General features: G+C 32.8%; 1 protein-coding gene across 1 annotated transcript; it reads left to right on the top strand.

The window, feature by feature from the left end:
* The first annotated feature begins 7,772 nt into the window (after window positions 1-7,772).
* Window positions 7,773-9,695, top strand: LOC133188110 (uncharacterized). Its single transcript, XM_061323489.1, has one exon. The coding sequence runs from the start codon at window positions 7,773-7,775 to the stop codon at window positions 9,693-9,695; it is 1,923 nt and encodes a 640-aa protein (XP_061179473.1).
* The last annotated feature ends 16,885 nt before the right edge of the window (window positions 9,696-26,580 follow it).

Here is a 26,580-nt window from a genome sequence, read left to right as displayed (position 1 = left end):
AGAAATAATCAAAGTACTGAAAGTACTGCTACGAGTTTATGGTATTGAATACTAGTAGTATATGATGTTTAAATGAGTTGAGGTCTCTAATTCATGTTTGGGTTACACGTATGTGAATTAAAACCTCATAAGATATCAATATTCTGATGTTATGTGCAATGATGAAAACTATCACTTCTTTTTTTTCGTTTGAGAATTAAAATTATATCATTTCATTTGTACCTTTTTCATCATGTATTTTTAACACGTATTCTTATGTTTTTAAATATCTACCTGAATCATACTAATTAATCACAAATCAAAACTTTAAATACAGAAAACAAATAATACTAGTTAGTCTTTTGGAATCTTCGTAAAATGACAATTTAGCTAGCAATTAAAGTAATTTGTTTATTTACAAACTATTTTTAGAGTACCATCATTGAAATAGTTACAGAGCACAGAATATCATCATTAAAACTACCGGAAACAGTTTTTGGACACTCGATATCGTTTGACAGAAATACTATATATAAAGATGACTAGACATTTCAGATAGGGAAAAATGGCATAACTGTTGTTAAATCATATAACAGAACTAAAACAAGATCTAAATAAACCAAAGCAAAAAAAACAAAAAAACAAAAAAACAAAAAAACAAAACAAACAAACAAACAAACAAACACATATCTCAAACTAAGAGGCCAAATCTGTAACAATATTACAAGTAGGGAATTATTCTTTACAAATAACGCAAATTGAATTATTTAATTAAAATGAACATTGGATATTTTCACTGCTTTCTTGAATTGACAAATAATTTGACATTTTCAATGCACATCAATATGTTCCAATTGTGATTAAGCCACTCTTAAAATTCACATCGTTTACTTTCATAAAATTGTGAAAACTACAAAAACATTATCCTAGACATCAGTATCACTGATACACCTCATTTCTTCCGTTTGAGCTTAGCAATTGATTTACTTCGACCTTCTTTACTGAAAACTTCTCACTTTGTTTACAAACATAGACAGTGTTCTTTGTGTTGAACGATTCATCACAAACGCAGGAAAACTGCTCTGTTCATTAGCATAACAGCGCAAGAATTAGTTATTTATATACCACCAGCATGTCAATCTTGTAAAAATAACCTGGTTTGTACAATGTTCAATTTTGTGAATTTTATTTAAAAATCTGTTTTCAAAATACAGCTTATTATAGAAAACATTTATTGATTTATAAATCAAAATTTGTTTGCACGACATGTCACCTTTGTTGACCACATTTTGCCAACACTATTTTCTCTCGCGGATCGAGACAAATTCCAATAAAATTAATAATAAGTATTTCAGTTTATAAACACTTCTAAGCATATCAGTAAACATATTCTTCTTCTGAAGATCACGAAAAATGTAAATAAACCAATATTATACAAGACTCTGTACGCAAAATACATAAAATAAACAAGTCACATAACATGAGCTGATACCATCAACTCGTAAAAATCCCTACCTCCTCTTCTTTGAAAAGCAATATATTTAGCTATATATTAAGGTTTGGAGATCTTTTATTAATTAAGGAAACAATTTTTCTTCAAATTTTTTTCTATTTAATGATACTGACTGAAAAATTATAAAGTTTTAAAGTAAAGAGACAAATGTAAATTAATCTGAATAATTTCAGAAGTAAATATAAATAAATTGTTTGTTATTATTATTGTTATACGTTTGATTATTCATTGTGGTAAAGTTATCAATTAACCATCCTGTAATTTCTAAAAATGTTATGTTTAAGCTAAGTTACTGGGTAACACATTTTGTGATTATGTTCTTTGCTTACTGGTTTTATTTTTTATCTATCAAAATTAAAAAAGAACTTCATCTTTTACTGGGTTTTTTTCTGGATCTAAATAGCATCCAATTATGTTACGGATATTCAAATATTGTTGAGTTATACTAATTTTAAACAATAGAAAAATTCTATGAAAAACTTATTAAATCATTTAATAACATGTATATAAATTATCCCATTAAAAAAATAAAATAAAACAAGCATTCTGAGAGTATTGCACCAGCAATACTAGTTCCCTACCGGCAAGTGTAATCTGGTTCCCGCTAAAAATTGAAAATGCCATAATTCCGTCAAAAATTAATGAAGCAAAATGAAATGCAAACTTGATCCATAACTCGGCTTAATATCTGTAAGCGTTTAGAAAAAAAATTGCGGAAGACCCTGAAAAATTGAAAAGGTCGTAATTCCGCCAAAAATCATTGAAGCGGAACCAAATGCAAACTTGATCTGTACCTCATCAAGATACACTCATATACCAAGAATCAGCTCAATATCTGCAAGCGTTTAGAAAAAAAAGTGCGGAAAACCAAGTGGGACAGACAGACAGATGGACAGACAGACAGACAGACGGACGGACAGACTCAGAGGAAACCTATAGTTCCCTCCGGTTTCACCGGTAGGGGACTAATAACTGTTAACATCGAAGATTGCCTACAAGCAGATCATCAAAAATGGACATGTAAGTATACATATATTGCGATCAGTTCGATCATATTGCAGGAACACTACTGGTACAATTGAAATGAAATTCAAAGAATATAATAAAAAGTTATTATAATTTTCTTCACAGTGGGAAACGTTTGCAACAAATTTCGGAATTCGCCTATGCTGCGTTGAATGAAAAGGCTGGTCCCCCAGAGTTGATTATCATGAGAAGAAATACAATGAATATTATGCACATGATAGAGAAACAAGTAAAAAAACCCAGCTAATCAAGAATCCGGTTTGTGTACTGGAAGTTTCAGAGAAGGATTTAGATTCGAAGAGTCTGATATAGACGGCATGTTCTGGCCAAAAAATCATCGTGTTACATGTATTTTGAATTTCTCACAGGCTAGGTTCTATAGCGAACAGGATCCACTGATTCTATCTCTCAATTCAGAAAGCCCACTTGGATTCACATTACTTTGGTTAAGGATATATCACATGAATCATGTAATGACAATCCCAGAATTTATCTCGGCAATTGCAGAAACAAAGACAAACTTTTCATATCTAGTTCTCTATACAGAGAATATATGAGATCTAGTACACCAAAGAATTCCACCCCAACGGTCCTTGTAATAGCTACAATGTAGGAGGGAAAGATATTGACATACCACATTGCTTTGCCTCCAACCTCTGGCCTCCATCTGCATTGCCTTGGATAGATCGATGTACAACATGGCCACAGCAAGAAGTTGTTCGAGACATAGTCAGTAGTGGGTGTTACTTTGTAGCAAATGGACACAAACTTGGAAATCATAAAGATGTTGAGTGGAGAATTTCCTTTTCTCTAGATGAACAAAAACTTGTGTACTCAATGGATCACTGTCAGTTTTTAGTCTATGGACTACTACTATTTCTGAAAGAAGTAATTAATAATGATGAAAGTGATGAGGGTAAATAACTGTGAAAACAGAATGAAAACAAATGAAAACAGCTGTATTGTGGGTTATTCAACAAAATTATTTTCTCTATTGCAATCCACAAAATATACTTAAGTGCTTTTTGATTTGCTTTAAATTCACTTTTTTGATAAAGTACTATTTGGAGAGACAAATCATGTGTATATGTTACTAGACATAGGTATATATAGATGATTAAAGTTCATTTACATTACCGAACAGTTGATACATAAAAAAATTGATCCAGTATCAAGATGTAATTTTACAGAAATATATGACATGAGTTCTACGGAATACTGCTTTCATATTGGCTAACGTAAACACAGGTGTCAACAAAAAGGTATATAATGCTGATAAAAAGTCATGTCATATATGTTGAAATTAGCAGCTATCTGACATGATATATGTTGCAATGTATTAGTACCGAACGCAAAAATATACAGAAGCACTGAATATTATCGAAATCACAAAGCATAGGTAAGAACAGCCACATCTGGAGACTAGGACTAAAGAGAACACATCAAGGCATATTGATGCTGTCAAGGGGCTTTCCTTGTCAAAAAAAAGATGAGGGACTTTGAAGAAAATTTTAAACTTTGGTGTGAAATTCATTTCATCGATGAGTTACAACTAGAACAACAATCCGCTTCAAAAAGCAGATGCTATAGATTAGATATTCTACCTCTCGTATTATTTCACATGTTAATTAGAGTTTCTGATGTACAGATACATTGACACAGCGAAGGCACAAACAGCATTAGATGTTTACAGGTCCTAGTCCATCAAGATAAAGGAATATATATAAATAAACCGAGGAAAGGTATATTATGGCAAATTCTTGGTATCTGTCAAGAGATGATGGGTGATTTCCAGTCTGCTCTATATTCCTACCAGCAAACTTTTACAGAATTATCATACCGCGAAATCCACAATGCTACACTTGCCAGATTACATGGTCTTAATCAAAAACTTTTACATATATTACATGTACATAGACTGCTGTGGAATCAACGCTTACTCAAGCACATCATTTTTTTAAACAGTCGCTTGCCAGAAGTGTAGAATTGATTAAAATATAGTATATCAAATGAATGTCTTCTCGTTTCTTTCGTGTATATTAGGGAACCTCAAATTGAAATTTAATTTCAAAATTGATAGATTCTAATTTTATGTGTATCGAACCAGGCACCATTTATTTCCAAACAATATTTAGGAAACAATAAAAATTAATTCGTATAAAATGAAGGAAAAGTTCCAGATAGTCGATTTTCACATGAATTGTACAGATGCAGTCTAAACTGTTTTGAACTTTATGTTTCAAAAAGTTTCAATATACTGTAATTCTTCAGTAAGAACAGAATTTAATGAAAATGGATATTTACTATAAATACTCGTATGAGACATTTGTTACAAATTTTAATTGAAAATGCTAATAATAAATAAATAAATAAAATGATATGCATTGAAATTATCTAAATTTTGAAATAAAGACCTTAGCTACATGTGTATTGACTTTATTGTACATGTATGTATTGGAATAAGAGTTCATTTATACTTACTCTTAGTACTAGGCTGTATTGAAAATATAATGTTTCAAAACTAAACTATTCTTTAATTTATCAATGACATATTTCCGTCCCTGTAAATATTCATGAATTTTCAGTAGAATCTTGACTTAACATCAGAATGTGGTAAGAAAATATAGATTCGATGAACATTTGTCACAAAAGCTATGTACAACTTCTTGAACTATAGTTCCTTCCTTATCTTAAAAAAAATCTATCAATATATATTTAAAAAAAAATAAAATGGGACCAGAAGAGGAAGTCGGATCCTGGCGTGATAATTATGAAGTATATAGTTACAACAGCTAGAAGACACTCTTTCTAGCAAAAGAATTTTTGATACAACCTTGCTATCCTGTAACATATGATTCCCTTTGCAGACTATGGTCATTTATTTTATGGGTTTATAACTGCATATCCCTTTGTCATAAAGCTATAATAGCAATAATAACTAGAGAGAGTTGTTGTCCACAGAACTGAAGAACTGAAGAAGAATTGATTGCCTTTGAAGTCAATAATATTGTAACAGTGAAAAAATATCAATTATTTTGAATATCTATAGAAAGTGCAAAACAAAGACAAAAGAAAGGAAACAAGAAAATGAGATTTTTTAAATAATAAAGCCTTATTGTCTTGAGTTTTTACCCTTGCAATTCTTCCTGGGGTTGGAATTCTGCAATAAAAGGAAAGAAAGCAATGTAATTAAAGAGAGGTTGACAATGGATATATATTTTTGATTTTAATACAAAATATCAATACGGAATATGATAAACTATTATTATAGTGTATCCACCAATGAATTCGCTCGTTACTGAATTACTACCTATTTAGTCATATTTCAGCATTTGTGCATAAATATTTCCACGAGAAAATATACAAATATTTTTGAACGAATATTTCAATTTCGAAGGGGTGGTCTCGGATTAATTGATTTTTTTTTCATTATTTTGACAAACAAATTTGTCATGTTCAAATTTCAATATATCCTTCTTTGCTACAACGCCCTTTTAAGAATGAGCGTAACACATTATGAGAAAGAATGGATCTTGACGATAAATTTAAGGAAACCATTAAAATTGATTTTTTATTGTTTTCATAAATATCAAAGCATTCATGATGTATCCATAACTTCCCTTTATATATACACACATATAATGCCGTTATTCTGAATGAAGCGATGATTTCGGTTCAGAAACTTTATACTTTTAATAATGTATGTACAAATTCATATTAAACTGGCAAAACAGAATTAATGCTAACAATCATATCTCAAATGTGATTATTGCATGGTTTTCCCTTCAATATTCAGCATTTAATGCAAGAGGGATATTGTCTTATTTTCTTTGTCCAACTATGCCATCTCTGTTTACAGAAAAAAAAATTACAAGCAGAAAAATATAACCTTTAACATTTTTTATTAAACGAGTTTTGAATTGCATCGGAAATCATTCAAAACCATGCTTTTTTTTTTCTTTTTTTATGTACCTTTAAAAAATGATAGCATTTATGCATGATTTTCCTAAAAAAAATATGCGAATACTTTCAATATTTTTCTTTTCACTAATATTATTAAGATAAAAATTGCACCATAATCAACATTTTTTTTAAATAGTAGAATTTTATTAAAATATCTTGATAGATAACATTTTTTCTATCAGTTAAATAGATCAACATAATAGCTCTCAGTGCAACACTGATGACGTCAAAACTTACGTAGTTCGTGGCGTGTGTGAAAATTTTCGGGAATCTTACGTTTTTTATTTATTTAAAATTTCATTTGAAATTTGACACATTTGATTTTCAGTTCGTAACCACGGTACCTATCTTGCACATGCTAAAATTATTGAAGGATCGCAAAATCAATTCCTTAAATAGAGAATTTCCAAACCCGATCAGGATACAACTTCTTGAGTATAGTTAATGGCAGTCTTTATGTATGAAGTCCAGCTCCTGATCTGTCAGTTTATCGTCAATTTTGTTGGCCTACCAGGCGCCTCTTCCATCGGATAACCCGTCAAAACATCTGCAGATGTTTTAATGGGTTATCCGATAGAAGACTGCCTTGGAAATTCTCTATTCAAAGAAATAATTTCGTGATCCTTTGTTAAGGTAAAGAATGGAATGCACTTAAATCTGGAACTATTACAGTTAAAATTAATATGAATGAATGTTATTATTACAAATTGATTAGATACGTTTGATCATTTATAATGGTAAACTTATCAATCAATCTTCCTAAAAATTCCTAGATAGTTCTATTTTTGCAGTTGCATTTTAGTGACTTTGTTTTTATCAAAATTAGAAAAGAAATATTTTCAAACATACTCTTCAAAAAGTGTTTTTTGGGTCTACCTCCACGATCTAAATAACATTCAATGATCTCACAGATATTAAAATATTGTGGAGATATATTTAGATTAAAGCATAAAAACAAAATCCAAGAGCTTCATCAATCTAATAATAACCTGTATATAAATATTCACATTTTTAAAAAACAAACAACTGCTGGAGTTGAAGAATGCCTTCTAGCAGATCATAACATATGGACATGTAAGTGTACATGTAATGAGATCAGTTTGATTATATTGTAGGCACACTATTTGTAGAATTGAAATGAAATTCAAAAAATACAACAAAACAATATTAATTTTTTCACAGTGAGAAACGTTTACAGCAAATTTCGGAATTCACCTTTGCTGCGCTGAATCAAAAGATCGGTCTGCCAGAGATAGTTATCTTGAGGAGAGATGCAATGAATATTATGCACATGATAGAGAAACAAGTAGAAACTGCTTACAAAGAAGTTGTTCTGTGCACTGGAAGTTACAGAGAAGGATTTAGATTCGAAGGGTCTGATGTGGACGCCATGTTCTGGCCAAAAAATATTCGTGTTATTTGGAATTTCTCACAGGCTAGGTTCTATAGCAAACACGATCCACTGATTCTATCTGACGATTCAGAAAGCCCACCAGGATTCACATTACTTTGGTTACCGACAAATCATGTAATGACAATCCCAATAGTTATCTCGGCAACTGTCAGAATCAAAAACAGACTTTACATATCTAGTTCTCTTTACAGAGAGATTATGCCTTTGAATACTAGTACCCCAAAGAATTCCATCTCCCTTGGTCCTTGTAATAGCTACAATATAGGGGAATTAGAGGTTGACATAGCACATTGCTTTGCCTCCAACCTCTGGCCTCCATCTGCATTGCCTTGGATAGATCGATGTACAACATGGCCACGGCCAGAAGTTCTTCGAGACATAGTCAGTAATGGGTGTCACTTTGTAGCAATTGGACACAAACTTGGAAATCATGAAGATGATGAGTGGAGAATTTCCTTTTCCCTTGCGGAACAAAAACCTGTGTACTCAATGGATCACTGTCAATTTTTAATTTATGGATTGCTTAAGATATTTCTGAAAGAAGTGATTAATAATGATGAAAGTGATGAGGGCAAATTACTGTGTTCCTATCACATGAAAACAGCTGTATTTTGGGCTATTCAACAAAATTATTTAATCTACTGCAGTCCACAAAATCTCCTTAAGTGTTTTTGGATTTGCTTTAAATTCCTTCTGAAATGGGTGTATGAGGGGATCTGTCCCAACTTTTTCATTCCACAAAATAATATGTTCCTGACTAATATTTACGGTCAAGCGCAGAAAAACTTATTCCATAAACTATACGCACTGTACCAGATGGGATTGTCATGCCTCCTTAGCTCTTCAGTCGGTCCTTCCATCTTACTTGCTATTAGCAATTCAGAACTAACTCTTCACACTATAATTACTGAGGTCGAATTTGATATAGCAGTTTTTATACAGACATCTAATGTATCTCATTTTATAGGTGAATCTGAAATACATCTCTGCCTAGAGACCATTTACAGGATAGAACAGTCTCTATGTCAAAGATTAAACCAGTGTCAAGTTGTCATGTTACAGAAATATACAGCATCCCTCCTTCAACATTCTGCATTCATAGTAGCTAATATGTACACAGGTGTCAACAAACTATCCTATTCTGCTGATAAAAAGACCTGTCACATGTTGAAATTAGCTGCTAAATTTGGATTTATTTCTGACATGGTATATATTGCAATGTATTATTACCGAACAAAGAGATATAAAGAAGCTTTACGTACTATAAAAATCACAAAGGATAGGTTAGCACAGCCACATCTGATATGTAACGCTAACGTAGCCACAAAGGGGTACACTGAGGTTGTCAGGGGATATTCTATGTCAAAAAAAATGAGATACGCTGTAAGAGGACCGTGTCGTGTTCAGGTTGATATCTACTACATTAATGAGTTACTACTGGAACAGCAATCCGCCTTACAAAACGGAGTTCGTGCACTCGCTATTCCACTTCCCGTATTATTACAAATGTTAGAGTTTCTGATTTACAGACATGTTGACACAGCAAAAACAGAAGAAACTCTAAAGGATTTACACGTTCTTGTCCATCATGATGAGGGTGTATATATCCCTAAAAGTCTGAGAGGTATATCATGGCAAATCTTTGGAATCTGTCAAGAGATGATGGGAGATTGTCAGTCTGCTCTATATTCCTACCAACAATCCCTTACAGATTCATTTCAACCTGAAATCCACAGTGCTACACTGGCCAGACTACATGATCTTAACCAAAAACCCGTAAGAACTAAACAGACTGCTTAAAGTGGTAAAAATGCACAAATTGTAATCTACAGATCAATTAGATGATTTTTAATTAACCAATGATTTTATCTGGTCATGTTGAAAGGCAAAGTGAATCATGTCACTATGATATGTAAGCTTGCAACATACATGCAAATCGTTTTGCATCTTAGATTTCATTTCAAACAGAATTATTGTTTTAACAGTATTATTTACTGAGCTACTTTGTGTCATAAGACTAATCAGTCAATTTCTTATGAAATCAATTAAATTAATCTGTAGATGTTAGTCTTTTGTAATAATGGAGTATTAGATACGATTTAAACTGTTGATAAATTAATTTTATTAATAAAAATAATGCCATAAAATAATAAATAGGAATTAAAAATTAATGTAAGTTTGACAATTACATTTACTGACCTCATTGCATGGTACTACTTATTTTAGATTTAGAGTTATCTTTTCATAGTTAGACCTCTTTAGTGTAGTCATTAATTTGTTAACTAGTTTGATACATCCCTTGATGATATATCACTTGCTTAGTTAAATAAATGAGTAGGAATGAAATAGTCTTTGATAAGTAAATGGAAAATGTGTAAAATATACACTGTATTAGTAAATGATTTGAAAGAATATAAATATAGTGATCTATTTCAAAAGATACATTGATAAATTATAATTAGATATGACCTGAAATGTAAATATTATTTATTGTAAAATTATAAGTAAATACAACTATATGTTGTATTGTGAAGGTCCAGATACTTTTTAGACAGAGTAGCTGTAACACCTGTATGCATATATACAGCCTGAGTCCACAACTTGGTATATATAAAAATAATAATTATCTTATTTTGAGATTTGTAAATATTTTGAAAAATTATATAAATTTAGTAAAGTTTTGAGCTTATGGAGAAATAAAGGTTATTTCCCTTTAATTGTAAGTTATGAAGTGATAATGCGTAAATAAAAAAAAAAGCAGTGTAATATAGATTTTATGCTAATTGAATAATTTGTGATAAAAATATACTAATGTTAATGTTATGAAATATTTATTATTTTTACATGTTTTGTCGGACTGATCTATTTATTTATCTACGTATATTGTCACAAATTAAAAGAACACTAAAGACGAACAAGAGTTTATTTAGAGATAATTTAAGCCCAGATTAATAATTCTTATGTAAGAGTAACGTAATTTTCAGTTTTGGTTTATTAATTATTGTAATATTGATAAATTACAATAATTAATGACAACTTCACAATATTGGAGTCTTTCTTATGCTTCATAAATATATCTCAAGAAATAAACAAATGGACAAAATGCCGAATTTTTTGTTGTTGTTTATAGCAGAAAATTTTGTGGATGCAAATCCCATTGATATCTTGATATAATTAAAAGTGCGACCTTACCAACATAATTTCAATGCCTAACAAAATTAAGGAAAAGAAACACAAAAACTCATCACTTGAAAGGGAGGTGAAATCAAATGTATCTGGATGTAGTAGAAAGCTTGCATTGTTTGTATTACAACACGAGTAGTCGTGTAAGCTATTGACCTTCAGTGACCAATAATCTTTAGAGAGAGAAAATTCTATATTAATATTGAAATTCTGGGATTTAAAACAATGTTTTGATAAATATTTAATTATTGTTAAAGCTTAACATGCCTCAAACGTCAGAATATTTTTGAGGAGCTCCATTATTTTTTTTTTCGGATTAAGGATAGTACGTGAGTTACCAATTGGGCAAACATTAAAAATAGTAGTTGAACATGTAAATATCAAAGTGCGTTTTTAAAACATGCATTTCTAAAATATAGTTTCTCTTTTAAACTCAATATAGAATTTTTTTCGGATTGTTATATATTTTCCCCATGATTGGTTCATATCATTTTAACTGTTTTGAAAGAAATGATATATTCACATGTTGGTGACAAGAATACATGCCATTAACAATAAAAATAAAATCCATAATTTATTTATGTACTCACAGAACTCATATTATTGATAATCACAGTAATAAATTTCAAATAAAATTATTAAATTAGGTTATGATGTATAAAACTTATGGAATAGATAAGACGGCATTCACTTCTTCAAATGTTATCTTCTCTTTAAACCACCCTAATAAGGTGATAAAGTCGTCTTAAACGTCAAAACATCGGGTCCCTTTTTATCGCCAACTCTCCACATGGCAGATTGAAAAAGTGATTTCCGAACCATTGAACAATTATTTAAATCATTTTTGTTTGCAGCTAACCTTTGAACATCCTCTTAAAAGTCCAATTCAGAGTACAATCAACATTTTCCCTGACCCAAATAACTATCTTTGAATCCTAAACATGGAAGTCTTGACGGAATAGAACTACCATGCTTATTTTAGAGCATATCATCATATACAGTTATATGGACTCTTTTGGTGGCGGATATGATACCTGTCTGTGAAAAAAGTATATGATAAATATACGTCAAGATTAAAGAGTGCTACTTCATGTTTTTTCCTTTTGTATCTAAACATCTGGTACGTTCCTTTAAAAACACAACAAATATAGCAACCAAATCCTAATGTGATGAGAACTATGTCTTCTTCAATGATGTCATTGAACATCTGTTGTAATAGCCAAGAACTTCGAAACTTATTAAGGTCTTTCGTTGCAACGGAAGACCTTTTACTGATTGTTTTGGTTAAGATTTTTGGGGTCTTTCGTCTCCAAAGATGGACCCTTCTATTTTTCTATTGTTTCATATTCACTCTCCTTATTATACTTTCTTTTTCTTTACAAATTTTGTGCAGAAGATTTTTCGAAGATGGATCGATCGATTTGCTTCATTTTTCATGGTTAATGCATGACCAACTGAAAGAATAAGGTACGGTTTAGGATCCATTGAGCCCTAAAATTAAATATTTTCAAAAAGTTATGAAATTTACTTAAATATGAGTCGAGTATATGAGTGTTGTAAATCATGAAGAAAAATGGCGTGAAGGAGGACCATTTTGAAAATATGACATCATTAGTTTGGTACACTTCCCAGTTTTAAACAGAAAGTCTCAAAATGACTAATTTTCTGGGATATTTTCGTAAGAAAATAGTGTCCACAGCCATCGTCTTCTTCAGTTTTTGGATATGTTGTGTAAAATCCTTTGAAAAATTACATTTCTTAAAATCTTTGTGGGCGACGCATGTGCTCTATTTCATCTGAAAGAAAAACCCACCGAAAAATGATATCTTCCGCAATTTTTAAGAAAATACAGAAAAATTAATACACAAGTTGTTGACGTCACAATTAATACCTACATGTAGGTGTTTTTATAAGAAAAACAATTTGTATATTCTTACTGCATGGTATTTCAAAAATTCAGAAAGTATGAGTTTTAATTCATTACATCACTTTCATATTTTAGAAGAATACACGGTCAGATTTGTATTGAAACTGTACCTTGTTCTTTGTACAAGCATAACAGTTTTGGGAATTTTACTTCCTGTGGGAAGTATATCCCATTTATCGATTTTCAGATGACATTTTGTCTGCACAAAAACTAAAAAAAAAAGAAAAAGATAGAGAGGTGAAATTTTCAGCAATGATAAAAGAATTTGTGCACTTGCCATTCAAAATTTACAGAAATGCCTAATATGGCAGTTTGGTAGGGATCTAAATTTTAGGTACGAATCATGAGAGAATTTTTGAGACATTTCTAATTAAAGTAATAATTTGATTTTTGTACGTATAACTGTTACAACTAAATCATTACTAAAACTAATATTTTGAATCAATTGATTGTTTGGGGTTCAGTAAGAAGACACGCATATGCACTCCTGATTCAAGGCTGTATTGTAAACATAGTGTTACAAAATTGAAGTATCCTTTCATTTATCAATGATATATTTTCTCCTTGTCCATATTCAGATAAAAAGCTGCTCACTGGAATTTGGAAATTTGAATTTTAAGCAGAAGCATGACTAAACATCAGAATGTGATAAGAAAAATATAGCCGAGTATAACGTGGTGTACTGAAGTTCCTTCCGCATCTAAAGAAAACTTTATCAAGGATGCAAATTTATAAAAATAATAATAGAAAAAAAAAAACATGGGAATTGATTGAAGATGTTGGATCATGGTGTGCCAAGTTACTACTGTTACAGATAGACGACACTCGATCTACAATCAGTATCTAAAATATAATCCTGAAATTCCAATCATTGCCTTTCCAAACAATTCCCTCGACCATCTTTTAATGGACTTATATGTGCGTTTTCTGTTGCCTTAAATCTTTAGCAGCAATGATTGGTAAGAGCTGTGGTCCACAGAACTTTATAAGAAATGATTTCTGTTGATGTTAAATAATATTATCACAGCGTAAAAATAATAATTTAGAATATCAATAATTTAAAACGAAAACAAAGAGAGTTCAAAACGAAAACAAAGAGAAAAAGCAAGGATTCGTGAAGTTTAAAACGCAAAACCTTAATGACCTTGAGTCTTTACCCTTACAGTTTTTCCGTAGATTGTAATTCTGCATTAAAAGACAGAATGAAATGTTCCAAAATACAGTTAGACAATAAGTTTATATTTTCCTATAATTTGATATAAAATGTGATTATCTATCATTAAAGCGTTTTAACCAATAAATGCCTACAGAAATGCTACCAGGTATTTAATTAGATTTTAGCATTTTTGCATGAATATTTCCACTTGAAAATACGCAAATATTTTTGAAAGAAAATTTCTATTTCAAACGGATCGATGGACTAATACTAATTTTTTATTGTATTGAAAACAGACATGTCAGGTTTAATTTTCAATATATGCTTCTTTCCTACAACAGTAGAAAAAATGAAAATGAGTGTTAAAAAATGATTGAAAAAGATTGAACTCTTGGCTGTAAGTTTGAGGAAACCATTAAAACGAAATGTTATAGTTCTTCATCAATAGCAAAGCATTCATGATAAATGTATTTCCCTTTAAATAAATCATGTATACACTTATATATACCGTTATTCTTAATGAATCGATGTTTTTTGGTTCAGAAACTCTATACTTTTAATAATGTAATGCAAATCAGTATTAAACTGTTCTAATATTGATGCTTATAATCCGCGATGTGGATCTAAGGCAAATAAATGCTATAATGGATATTCCAAATGTGAATAATGCTTCGGTTTCTTAAATAATCCTTAAAAATTAAATTCCTTAAATACTCAGTTTTTTAATTCATGATGGATATTGTCTTATTTTCTTTGTCAACCTACGCCGTCTCTATATGTACAGAAAGAAGAACTGTCTCTTCGCTAAGTGCTTGGCACTTCGAAGTGAAAGTTGTAGGACAATCGGTTGAGACCTTTAAAAAAGAGGCCCCATGTCACGGCACGCATAGGCATGATAAAGATCCTTCTCTGCTCAATGGCCCCGGGTGCCGAGTAAAGTTCTAAATTTGAAGTTGGTGGCGTATCTATATGACTGAGAAATTCTCGTATGTGACGTAAAATAACATACAATCAATCAATCAAAAGCACACCCTCTTTGTTTTCCTTTAGATACCTAAAAATAAGTATTAACTAAACTTTTCATAGTAAATTAATTTCAGACTATACATTCAATTTCAATTTTAAGCATTATAAAGATTGATGAAAATTGACTAAAATAAAAATAAGGGGTCTAAGGTATGTTAATTTCGTTGTAACAAATAAGAAAAAACATATTTATTTTACAACTAGATTAATTTTCATACTACAGCGTTCGGTAACAATTACATGTACAATGTTTTATAGCGATAAAAATCGTGTTATTAAAAACTTGAATTTAAACATCGTACATATGTGCGGAAAATATTGTAAGAAACTTAAATTAATAATTTTACTTAATGTGCATGTATCGTCTTTCTTAGGACAATTTTCATTGATTGATTGATTGATTTATTATTTATTCATTTTTAGCACCAGGAATTAGAATACAATAGAATAGTTTCAATGCAAGGAAAAGATCAGAGGCATTCCGAATAAATCGTTCTTGCGTTCACCGTTCGTTCACCGTTCACTTTGCGATCGCGTTTGCGCTCCGTTCGCGTTCTGCGTTCGCTCTCCGTTCAGCGTTCACACATCGTTCACCAAGTTGCGTTCAGCGTTCACACATCGTTCACTCACCGTTCGCTCTGCGTTCGTTCACCGTTCGTTCAGCGTTCGCTCACCGTTCAAGTGGGAAAGTAGAACGTTTCAGGGACTGTACGTGGTTTTCCCCAAATATGCGAATACTTTTAATATTTTCCGGTTCACTAATATGATTAAGATAAAAATTGCCCTGCACCATAATCAACATTTTTTTTTAAATACAACATAGAAATTTTATTAAAATATCTTGCTAGATAGCATTTTTTTCTACCCGTTAAATGAATCTAACATAATAGCTCTCAGTGTAACACTGATGACGGGAAAACTTACGTAGTTCGTGGCGTCTGTAAAATTATTTGGGAATCTTGCGTTTTTCGTTTAGAATTTTAAAATTTCATTTGAAATTTGACACATTTGATTTTCAGTTAGTAACCACGGTACCTATCTTGCACATGCTACAGTGATCGAAGGATCGCAAAATCAAGTCTTTATACAGAGAATTTTCGAACCTAATCAGGATACAACTTCTTAAGTATAGTTAATGGCAGTCTTAATGTGTGTAAGTCCAGATCCTGATCTTTCAGTTCATCGTCAATCTTTTCAAAAAAATAATTTCACGATCCTTCGTTAAAGTAAAGAATAGAATGTTTTAAATCAGAAACTTTTGCAGGATCGAAATTAATATGAATAAATGTTATGCATTACAAATTGATTGGAATACGTTTGATCATTTATAATGGTAAACTTATCAATCAATCTTCCTAAAAGTTTTTAAATAGTTCTTTTTAGCTGATGTATTTTGGTGACTTTGTTTTTTTTTTTAATTCAAATAAGAAAAGAAATATTTTAAAACATACTCTTCAAAAAGTGTTTTCTGGCACTACCTCCAAGACCTAAATAACATCCAATGATGTCACGGATATTAAAATATTGTGGAGTTATATTTAGGTTAAAGCATAAAAAAACCAAGAACTTAATAAATCTAATAATAACCTGGATTCCCAAGTATTCCCAATTAAAAAAAAAATACAAACAACTGTTGAAGTTGAAGAATGCCTCCAACCACATCATAACACATGGACATATAAGCAGATTTAAAAAGATCAGTTCTGATCATATTGGAGGCACACTATTGGTACAATTTAAATGAAATTCAAAGAATACAACAAAACATTATTATTATTTTTTTCGCAGTGGGAAACGTTTACAACAAATTTCGGAGTTTACCTTTGCTGCGTTGAATCACAAGGTTGGTCCGCCGGAGGTAGTTGCCATGAGGAGAGATATAATGGATATCATGCATATAATAAAATAACAAGTAAGACCAGCTAATAAAGAAACAGTTGTGCTCGCTGGAAGTTTCAGAGAAGGATTTAGATTCGAAGGGTCTGATCTAGACGCCATGTGTCGGCCAGAAATCCATCGTGTTATTCGGAATTTTTCACAGGCTAGGTTCTACTGCGAACACGATCCACTGATTCTATCTGACGATTCCGAAAGCCCACCAGGATTCACATTACTTTGGTTACCGATAGCACATGTAATGACAATCCAAAGAGTTATCTCGGCAACTGTCAGAATCAAAGACAGACTTTACATATCTAGTTCTCTTTACAGAGAGATTATGAGATGGAATATCCCAAAGAATTCTGTCCCCCACAGTCCTTGTAATAGCTACAATGAAGGAGGAAAAGAGGCTGATATAGCACATTGCTTTGCCTCCAACCTCTGGCCTCCTTCTGCATTGCCTTGGATAGATCGATGTACAACATGGCCACGGCCAGAAGTTGTTCGAGATATAGTCAGAAATGGGTGTCACTTTGTAGCAATTGGACACAAACTTGGAAATCATGAAGACATTGAATGGAGAATTTCCTTTTCTCTAGCGGAACAAAAACTGGTGTACTCTATGGATCACTGTCAATTTTGAATTTACGGATTACTTAAGATATTTCTCAAAGAAGTAATTGAAAATGGTGAAAATGATGAGGGCAAATTACTGTGTTCCTATCACATGAAAACAGCCGTATTCTGGGCAATTCAACAAAATTATCTACTCTACTGTTATCTTCAAAATCTACTTCAGTGTTTTTGGATTTGCTTTAAATTCATTCTTAAATGGGTGTATGATGGGATCTGTCCTAACTTTTTCATTCCCGAAAATAACATGTTCCTGACTAATACTTATGGTCAAGCGCAGAGGAACGTATTCCATAAACTATACGCACTGTACCAGATGGGATTATCATGCCTCCTTCTTAGTTCGTCAGTCTGGCCTTTTATCTCACTTGCTATTAGCAATTCAGAACTAACTTTTGAAATTATAATTACCGAGGTCGAATTTGATAAAAATGTTTTTTTCAGAGACATCTAATGTATTTCAGTGTATGAATAAATCTGATATACATGTCTTCCTGAAGACCATTTACAGGATAGAACAGTCCCTATGTCAAAAATTGACCCCGTGTCAGGTTGTTATGCTACAGAAATATACAGCATCCCTTCTTCAAAGTTCTGCTTTCATAGTAGCTGATGTGAACAGCAATACAGTTATCAACAAACTATCCTATTCTGCTGATAAAAAGACATGTCACATGTTGAAATTAGCAGCTAAATTTGGATTCATTTCTGACATGGTATATTTTGCAATGTATTGTTATCGTACAATGAGATATACAGAGGCTTTACGTATTATTAAAATCACAAAGAATAGGTTAGCACAGCCACATCTGACATGTAACTCTAACGTAGACACAAAGGGGTACACTGAGGTTGTCAGGGGATTTTCTATGTCTACAAAGATGAGATACGCTGTAGAAGGAGCGTGTTGTCTTCATGGTGATATCTATTACATTGACGAGTTACTACTGGAACAGAAATCTGCCTTACAAAACAGAGTTCTTGCACTTAAAATTCCATTTCACGTATTATTACAAATGTTAGAGTTTCTGATTTACAGACATGTGGACACAGCAAAAACAGAAGAAGCTCTAAGGGATTTACACGTTCTTGTCCATCATGATGAGGGTGTGTATATCCCTAAAGATCTGAGAGGTATATCATGGCACATCCTTGGTTTCTGTCAAGATATGATGGGAGATTTCAAGTCTGCTCTATGTTCCTACCAAAAATCCCTTATGTATATCACCGTGAAATCTATAGTGCTACACTTACCAGACTACATGATCTTAATCAAAAACCTGTAAGAATTAAACAGACTGCTTAGAGTGGTAAAAATGCACAAATTATAAACTATAGATTAATTATTTTTTCCATAAGCCAGTGATTTTATCTGATTATGTATGTATTTGTTGAAGGGCAAAGTTAATAAGGTCACTATAATACATTCCATTTCAAAACTGAAGACAAGTCAGAGATATTTTAACCAAAACTGAATCTGAATGAATGACAACGCTCTGAATCAATGGAGGGTATTAACTAGCAATGGAAATACACCCTTTTACTTAATATGCATTACATAACAGCGCATCACTCTCCTTTAAAAGTACGGCCCCTGAGGTACGTGTACGTACACTTTTAAATAATGTAAATGTTTCGGAATAATTGTTTTCAAGGTATTTTTTAAAATTATTCAAATTAACAAGCAATATGAAGAAGATTCAAGTCGTGTCGAACCCAAGGGCTTCTTGCATTCCCAGGTACTAGTATGACTGCAAATACTTCCTAAGGAGTGTAGAAATTTTGAAGTTTAACGGTGGTATTATTTACTAAATAAAATGAAATAAAATGTATATGTCTGTAAATACAATTTATACACATTGCGACTTTACTGAAAAAAAATCCTTCCTTGAAAATAAAAATTAATCAAAAAATACAAAAAAAAATCTACAGTTAAACAACAGATGAAACCACATGTATCTAGATGCAGTAGAAAGTTATAATCTGTATCACAACAGTAGTCGTATAAGCTAATGTCATGTGTATAACATCTACCATGGCTGTGTGCATCTTTTCTTGGTGAAAATTTTACTCAAAGCTGTATCTACACACAACACCATAGCATCCTCTAATGAAGATATTTTATATTACTAATTATAAAGGGCATTTTAGAACATGAAAGTGATATGTTTCACTACTAATTTATAATACATATTTTATTATTATGTCGATACTATCAATGTTGACAACTAGACTGAAGCTAGCAGCCAATAACAGCAGCCATTAAGCCCGTAGAAGCTAGCAGCCAATAAGGAAATTCATCAAAGGACTGAGAGTACTCTGACGCAATACTGTTTAATGCTTCATTTTCGACAATTTATTATTAATAATTAGATAATTAATGCAACACTTAATTATTTAATAATTCAAACACTTGGAGGCAGTTAAGCTCACCTACATAAGGAAAATTATGCGGTTTCAAAACAAACAAACAAACAAACAAAAAGAAAGAAAAGAAAATGTCATCATCTTTGACCGCTTAAGAGCAAACCAACATTGGAAATAGGTTAAGTACTCCCGGGAGAATCCCTTTTAAGCTCTTTTACGGGTCATAGGAATATGATGGTGCCAAAAGTCTAACCTGAAATTTGCTTACTCCTAATATTTACATTGATAAGGGTTTGAAGGTAATTTAATCTATTTTAAGTTATGATCCTTGAAGTGTGCTTCGAACAATTACTGGCACAAGGTAAAGGGTCCACAGGGCTATTATATACGGCCATGAAAATTAGGTTGAAGTGGTACCACCAAGTGGTGCCAAGGGCGGGTTACATATTTCAAGCAGCTATTATACCTCTTATCTTATAAGTGTGTTTTAAATCATTACTGTGGCAAGATAGAAGATTTCTAGGACTATCATTTCCCGCAATCAGTATAAGGCTGTAGTGGCACCACCAAGTGGTGCCAATTGTGGGGAACATATTTCAAGCTTTCATTTTTCAACTATCATTGACCAATAGAACAAATTAACACTAAACTGGAAAAAAGTTAAGGGCCTAATTAGGGAGTATCCCTTGTCAACCTTTTTGACAGGTTTCAATAACTAGAAAAGGCCAGTTAGGTATCCTGAACTTTGTTGTATTTCACTTTGTCTATTGATATATGGATTAAAAGTCAGATGTTATTCCCCTTATCTTTGAAGTGTGCTTCAAATCATTACTGGGGCAAGGTAGAGGGCCCCTAGGACTATCATTTCCCCCTGTCAGAATGGGGCTGTAGTAGTACCACCAAGTGGTGCCATGGGTGGGGGACGTATTTCAAGCATTTATTTTGAAAGCATCTTTGGCTACTAGAACAAAGTAACACTAGTGAAAGGTTAAGGACCTTAGAGAGATCCACTTGCCTCTTTTTGAAGGGTCCCTGGGAAAGGAAAGGGCCATTTAGCTAACCTGAACTTTGTTGTTTATCACTTTGTGTTTTAATATACTGGTTAAAGGTCAGCTATTATACCCTTATCTTTGAAGTGTGCTTCAAATCATTACTGGGGTAAGGTAGAGGGCCCCTAGGACTATCATTTTCCGCTATCCGAAATGGGCTGTAGTGGTACCACCAAGTGGTGCCATGGGTGGGGGACGTATTTCAAGCATTCATTTTGAAATCATCTGTGGCTACTAGAACAAAGTAACACTAGTGAAAGGTTAAGGACCTTAGAGAGAACCACTTGCCAGGTTTTTGAAGGGTCTCGGGGAAACGAAAGGGCCATTTAGCTAACCTGAACTTTGTTGTTTTTCACTTGGTGTTTTAATATGCAGGTTAAAGGTCAGCTATTATACCCCTTATCTTTGAAGTGTGCTTCAAATCATTACTGGGGCAAGGTAGAGGGCCCCTAGGACTATCATTTCCCGCTATCAGAATGGGACTGTAGTGGTACCACCAAGTGGTGCCATAGGTGGGGGACGTATTTCAAGCATTCATTTTGAAATCATCTGTGGCTACTAGAACAAAGTAACACTAGTGAAAGGTTAAGGACCTTAGAGAGAACCACTTGCCTGTTTTTGAAGGGTCACTGGGAAAGGAAGGGGCCAGTTAGCTAACCTGAACTTTGTTGTTTTTCTCTTTATGTTTTAATATACGGAAAAAGGTCAGCTATTATACCCCTTATCTTGGAAGTGTGCTTCAATTCATTACTGGGGCAAGGTAGAAGGCCCCTAGGACTATCATTTCCCGCTATCCGAAATGGGGCTGTAGTGGTCCCACCAAGTGGTGCCATTGGTGGGGGACGTATTTCAAGCATTCAATTTGAAAGCATCTGTGGCTACTAGAACAAAGTAACACTAGCGAAAGGTTAAGGACCTTAGAGAGAACCACTAGCCAGGTTTTTGAAGGGTCCCTCGGAAAGGAAAGGGCCATTTAGCTAACCTGAACTTTGTTGTTTTTCACTTTGTGTTTTAATATACAGGTTGAAGGTCAGCTATTATACCCCTTATCTTTGAAGTGTGCTTCAAATCATTACTGGGGCAAGGTAGAGGGTCCCCTAGGACTATCATTTCCCGCTATCAGAATGGGGCTGTAGTGGTACCATTAAGTGGTGCTATGGGGGGGGGGGGAGGCGTATTTCAAACTTTCATTTTGAAATCACCTTAGGTCCATGGAATAAACTAATACTGGTTGAGGATCATTGAAAAATTTGATCGGGTTCTCTCTGTCCTGATGGGGGCCAGTTCAACTTTGTCGTTTATTTACATTGAATATTGAAACACGGATAAAGATCAGTTATTATAAGCCTTCTTTTGGAAGTGGATATGCATCCTACCGTTAGTAGGGCATAGTAGGTGGCGTATCGGGCTATCATTTGCCGATCTCAGATTAAGACTTTATGGGACGCAGTATAGTTAAGGTGACGAATGGAAATATCGGCGAATTTTTATATAGAAAATACATTCTTTACAAGGATGTGCGATTCTTTTTAGGACTTTACTATCATCAGACAAATGTAATGTGGTTGAATACTACATGTTGGGGACGATTAGATTTCTTACCTAGACTTGTGACGTAATGTGGCAGTCACGTGATTTTAGCAAATATACTGCAGTATTGAGGTCATCTATAAATTCCAATATTGCAAGGGCATAACCACGTTAAAAATCAAAGTTTAAGTTATAATTATTTTCAACACTCTTTGTAGTTTGTGAAAAGTGCTGCGAACCTATATAGATTCTACTATATCATTGCTAAAATTACGTTTGTTAGACCGTATGCTGAATATATTGCTGGTCAAGTACATTAAATATAGATATAATTTATTCATTTGCAAGATTTCATCAGGTTCGCAGCACTTTTCAAATATCTTCATACCTCTTGAGTTTATGTGTAAAAGCTTGTCATAATTCATTGAGAGTATGCCCTTGCAATATATCGATTTATTTCGACCCTTCTATTACCCTTCAATGAATCTGCATACAAATATACGGCAGTATCGCTTGTCTAGGAAATGTACGGGAAGTATATGAATAAATTCATAAAATAGACATCGCATCCAAGTTAATGTACTCTTATATATCTGCAAATATATTTGATTTACTTATAAAATACATTTTTCATTGTATAAAATATAACTTGATCCACCTCTCACTGTATACAAACTGCGTCAAATTTTGCGATATGACGTCACATTGACAAGTCCATTGCGATCAGTGATTTGCTTATATATTACTCTGTGGGATTTAACCAACGACAAAAATACATGCAATAGTAAGTATTGATGTAGTTTAAAGCTATCCAACAGTTTAAAATAGCAAATCATTTCATTTTGTGGTAATTTGAAGAACATATATATTTGTGTGATGTCATAGTAAGCATTTCCCGTAAAAATTAGGCCCCGCCTCCTTATTGCAGCCTTAACTTTGCTGCGGAACCGCCTAGTTGTGCTTTGGTTGAAATCCCTTTTTGAAGCATTTATTTTTCGCAATATTTGAACACCATAACAAACCAACACAAGGGAAGGATAAGTAATCATAGGAAGTATTCCTTTTCAGTTTTTGGAGGGTCTTTAAGACTTGACATTGCCAATATTCTGATAGAAACTTTATTTTTTTTTCTTGTTCATTTTTCAAGAAAATTTAAGATTCGTCTATTACCCCCTTATCTTTGAAGTGTGCATGAAAGTACTTTTGTGGCAGAATGGAGGGGGGGGGGCTTATCATTTTCGTTTTTAAGTTGGAACTGTAGGGGTTCCACCAAGTGGGTTGTTTCAAGCGTTTTTTTTTTCTCCGCCATCTTTGAATAATGTAACAAACCAACACTAGGCAAAGAAAAGGGATCATAGGAAGTTCGCCTTGTTATGTTTTAAGAGAGTCTTTGAGGCAATTATCTCATCCGAACCATGTCACATTTTAACATTACATTTGGAGATGAGGTTGTTCATTTACTCAGGTGACTTATTGCTGTATGTTTCGTTTGTTGTCATTTGTCGTCCGTCGTATGTTATATTTAAACATATTCAGCTTTTTCTATGTGACCTTTATATATATTTTAATTAATTTTGGTATATAGCATGTGTGATAAAAGGAGAGGAAAGTTGTGAATTTCATGTTCCTGGCTCTTTGGAGCCGAATTATGTCCAAGACAAGATGTAGTTACGATATCGAAAGATTATGTTTTCATAGTTTGCTACAATATTTCTTTTTTCTTGTTCGTATGTTACAATATTCAATATTTACAAAGCTTTTCTTACTGTACGTATCCACGATATCGCATTGATATTCAATCATGATTATTCAATGGATGTTGGTTACCTCCCTCAGTGTTATGTTACCTGAATGCTACCATTTTCTGAAGTTCCTCCTGTAGTGTCGATATCGTCGATATCATTTCGATGTCGATTCATGTTTGCGCAAGCATTTCAAACTGCTGTCCTTGCCATTGTGTATGTATGTCTTTGTTTAAATACTTTAAATTTAGGAAGATTGTACTTGCTATCGATATTGTCGATATCGACGATATCGCATAGATATCAAATCATTTTCGACATCATTCTTGTGGATGTATTTCTTTATGCTACAGTTATGAGTACGTTCTTTCTGATAATTAAGTTTGCCCTAATGTCGAAATCGTACCGATATTGAATTATGATTCCGCAAAACAATAATATTTTTACCAACGTTCACCCTTACCCAAAACCTTACCTTAACCCTAACCTCCTGAAAAAACAACCCCTTGCCCTTTATTTGTCATCCTTATTTATTTAGATACTTATGCCAAATAATGAATGCACATCGACATCATACTTGCGACGTTCTATAAATGTTTCTTCCTCAATTTGGAAATAAACTGTACAGATCTGTATCTATATCGATATTATTGTCGATATCAACGGTGTCGAAATAAAACTAAGTTTAATATTTATCCAGTATTTCCAATTCCATAGTAATGATCAGGATCGATAGCATTTCAATATCGATGTTTTATTGTCGATATCGACATCAAATTTGTTGGAACCTGAGGGGTGGGGTTCAAACTATCAAATTTAATGTAACTTTAAAGTCTTATTTACTTCTAGACATCAAGCAGTCAGACTTTTAGCATTTATAAGATATGAGAATTACGAACAGTCAAAGCAAACAATACAAAATTGTTAGCAGAGCCACAAGGACCTCTTAAAACAGAGGAGGGACCAGGTACCTTAAATGAGTGAGCATCCCCTGTCGTCCGTTCAAATCCGTTGTTTACTCTTTGTCATTATTGGGAAACTGGAGAATTCAGTAGACAATTCATTGTAAAAGTAATGGACTAAACGAGAGATTGTAGTTGCAATCATAGCCATTGTTTCAACCATAGAATTTGCAAAATATTGTGTATAAACGAGATTCTTTATATCCTTGTATAATCAACTTATTCGTTAAATGCTTACTTATTTTATGAATTCCAATAAGCAATGATACCTCAAAAGCAAACTTTGAAATTCATGGTCCTTAGATTTGGAGTTTTGATGTAAGAGTTGGGCTTTATACATGTAGATCATATAGGTAAAGTAATATTCTTTAATGTCTTCTTCTCTCAGCTGTATATTTAGGAGACAAACTAAATACACAGAAATGATAAGGAAGTGTGCCTCTTCCAAAATTTTGAATTAAGGCCTCTTGGTCATGGTCATTTTGTTAGGGTGGAATTCTATTGGTCATACATGTATAGTGAAATTGCTTCAATTCTTTGAAAATCTTCTTCTCTGTTCCTGTGTATTAAGCTGACAAACTAAGTGCATGGTTAAGAAAAGAAACAAGGAAGGGTGACCTTTCCAAAATTCTGAAACTGGTCCAATGGATCAAGTGTTCTGGTTCTGAGCAGGGTACCATTGATCTTATGAGTAAACAGAGAGAAGTTAGTTTCTTTTGTTTATTCAGTTATGATAATTAATCACTGTAAATACTGTAATTGATCAATAAAAATAAAAAAAATAATTTATACTCAACAAAAAAGCAAAGGGTCATGGAATTAAGTCTTTTTTTTTATAGAAGAGTTTTGTTTTAAGAATAATATTTATGTGACTGTCGTACATTATTCTTTTTATTTGCACAAGTTCGATTACCAAGGTTACATTTACAATATCCCCCTCCCAAAATGAGAAACAGCTGTCAAAGGTCAAGGTAAAGAAATTTTGTGTAAGACTATAATTTTCAATAAGAGGCCCATGGGCCACAACGCTCACCTGAGTAACTTTGGCCTTGCTGTTTTTTACCTGATCCCCCCACCCCCTGTAGTACTTTTTGTGGCCCCGCCCTACCCCCCAGGAGTCATGATTTGAACAATTAGAATCTTCACTACCCCAGGATGCTTCCACATAAGTTTCAGCTTTTCTGGCCAAGTGGTTCTTGAGAAGAAGATTCTTTAATCACCCCACCCAA

The sequence above is a fragment of the Saccostrea echinata genome, unplaced genomic scaffold, assembly GCF_033153115.1.
Source record: "Saccostrea echinata isolate AGI-Se365-2 ecotype Australia unplaced genomic scaffold, CSIRO_AGI_Sech_v1 ptg000016l, whole genome shotgun sequence".
Lineage (NCBI taxonomy): Eukaryota > Metazoa > Mollusca > Bivalvia > Ostreida > Ostreidae > Saccostrea > Saccostrea echinata.
This window is presented reverse-complemented; position numbering and strand designations above follow the sequence as displayed.

Coding starts and splice junctions, on each gene's coding strand:
- LOC133188110 (XM_061323489.1), top strand. CDS start 7,773: ATGATAGAGAAACAAGTAGAAACTGCTTACAAAGAAGTTGTTCTGTGC.